Source organism: Rhagoletis zephyria, unplaced genomic scaffold, assembly GCF_001687245.7.
Source record: "Rhagoletis zephyria isolate East Lansing unplaced genomic scaffold, Rhagoletis_zephyria_1.1 Rzeph_scaffold_82779, whole genome shotgun sequence".
NCBI classification, from domain to species: Eukaryota; Metazoa; Arthropoda; class Insecta; order Diptera; family Tephritidae; genus Rhagoletis; species Rhagoletis zephyria.
Window position 1 is genome coordinate 1 of NW_016239827.1, and position 1,066 is coordinate 1,066.

At 51.3% G+C, this 1,066-nt stretch overlaps 1 protein-coding gene across 1 annotated transcript; it reads right to left on the reverse strand.

Annotated features, from left to right (window-relative positions):
* Nucleotides 1-4: 4 nt before the first annotated feature.
* On the reverse strand, nt 5-349 carry LOC108357705 (cytochrome P450 4V2-like; the record flags this gene model as incomplete). Its single annotated transcript, XM_017608779.1, has 1 exon — nt 5-349. A coding segment is annotated over one exon (345 nt), but the record flags the coding sequence as incomplete, so codon positions are not given.
* Between the last annotated feature and the right edge of the window lie 717 nt (nt 350-1,066).

Genomic DNA, 1,066 nt, shown 5'->3' on the forward strand with positions numbered 1-1,066 from the left:
GCAGCTGATAGATGGTGACCAGGACGGTACTTCCTGCAGGGATGAGGTGCTTTAGTTTGCTGTCTTTGCTGGTCACTGTCAGGTCGGAGCTGAGTGATCGACCAATTAGGGGAACGGCGGGAAAGAGGCGAAGCGTCTCTTTGACCACTGCTTCCAGGTACTTTAGCTTCTTGATCTGAACTGAAGTAAGATTAGGGGGATTTTCAAGTCCTTCCTCTGCCCAAAAAGCGTCCAGCTCTGCATGTAATTTCTCTTGAACTTTGGGATTGTTGGCCAGAAGAAGTAGCGCCGTGGTCATCGTCAGTGCCGAGGTCTCATGGCCGGCGGCCATGAAGGTCTCCACCTCCTCCTGAAGAGCACTGTCAGGCCAAAGTTGAGGCTGCTCAAAGTGCTGCCGGAGGAGGTTGTCAAGAAAGGAGGTCCTCTGCTTGGTGTTGCAAAAATGGTCCTCATCTTCCTCTTTAGTTAACTTCTTTTCAAAACCCTTTCCGCCTACTTCCGCTTCAGCCTTCCGCTCTGCAATCACCCCTCGGCTGAAGGCCCTCAGCACGGCTAGGTCCGCCTGTTCTTGGCGACCTCGAGCGGAAAAACGATAGTACAAAGAAGACTTCCACCACCAAGGCTGGTGCATCCGCTTCATCGCATTCCGACTGACGGCGTTCAGCGAGCGGACGTAGGGCGTGTCAGAGTGTGTTTGAGAATGCAAACGGACTCCCATGGCCGTTTCTACAAAAAACACGAGATTTTTAAAAATCATAAAATTTAAAACTTTGTTCCGTTCACCTACCCATTATTATGTCCAGAGCGGCGTAGGTAAGCAGTGGGACCATGTTCAGGATGGTGCCCTCTTCGCGTTTTGAGGATTCTGCTAGGATTTNAGCGGCGTAGGTAAGCAGTGGGACCATGTTCAGGATGGTGCCCTCTTCGCGTTTTGAGGATTCTGCTAGGATTTTTTGATGGATCTGATCAACGAGGATGGCTGCCTGCTCGTTCATCACGCGCAAGTACGTCTCGAGGATAGTAAAATGGAACGCCGGTTGGATCGTCTTTCGACGATGGGCCCATT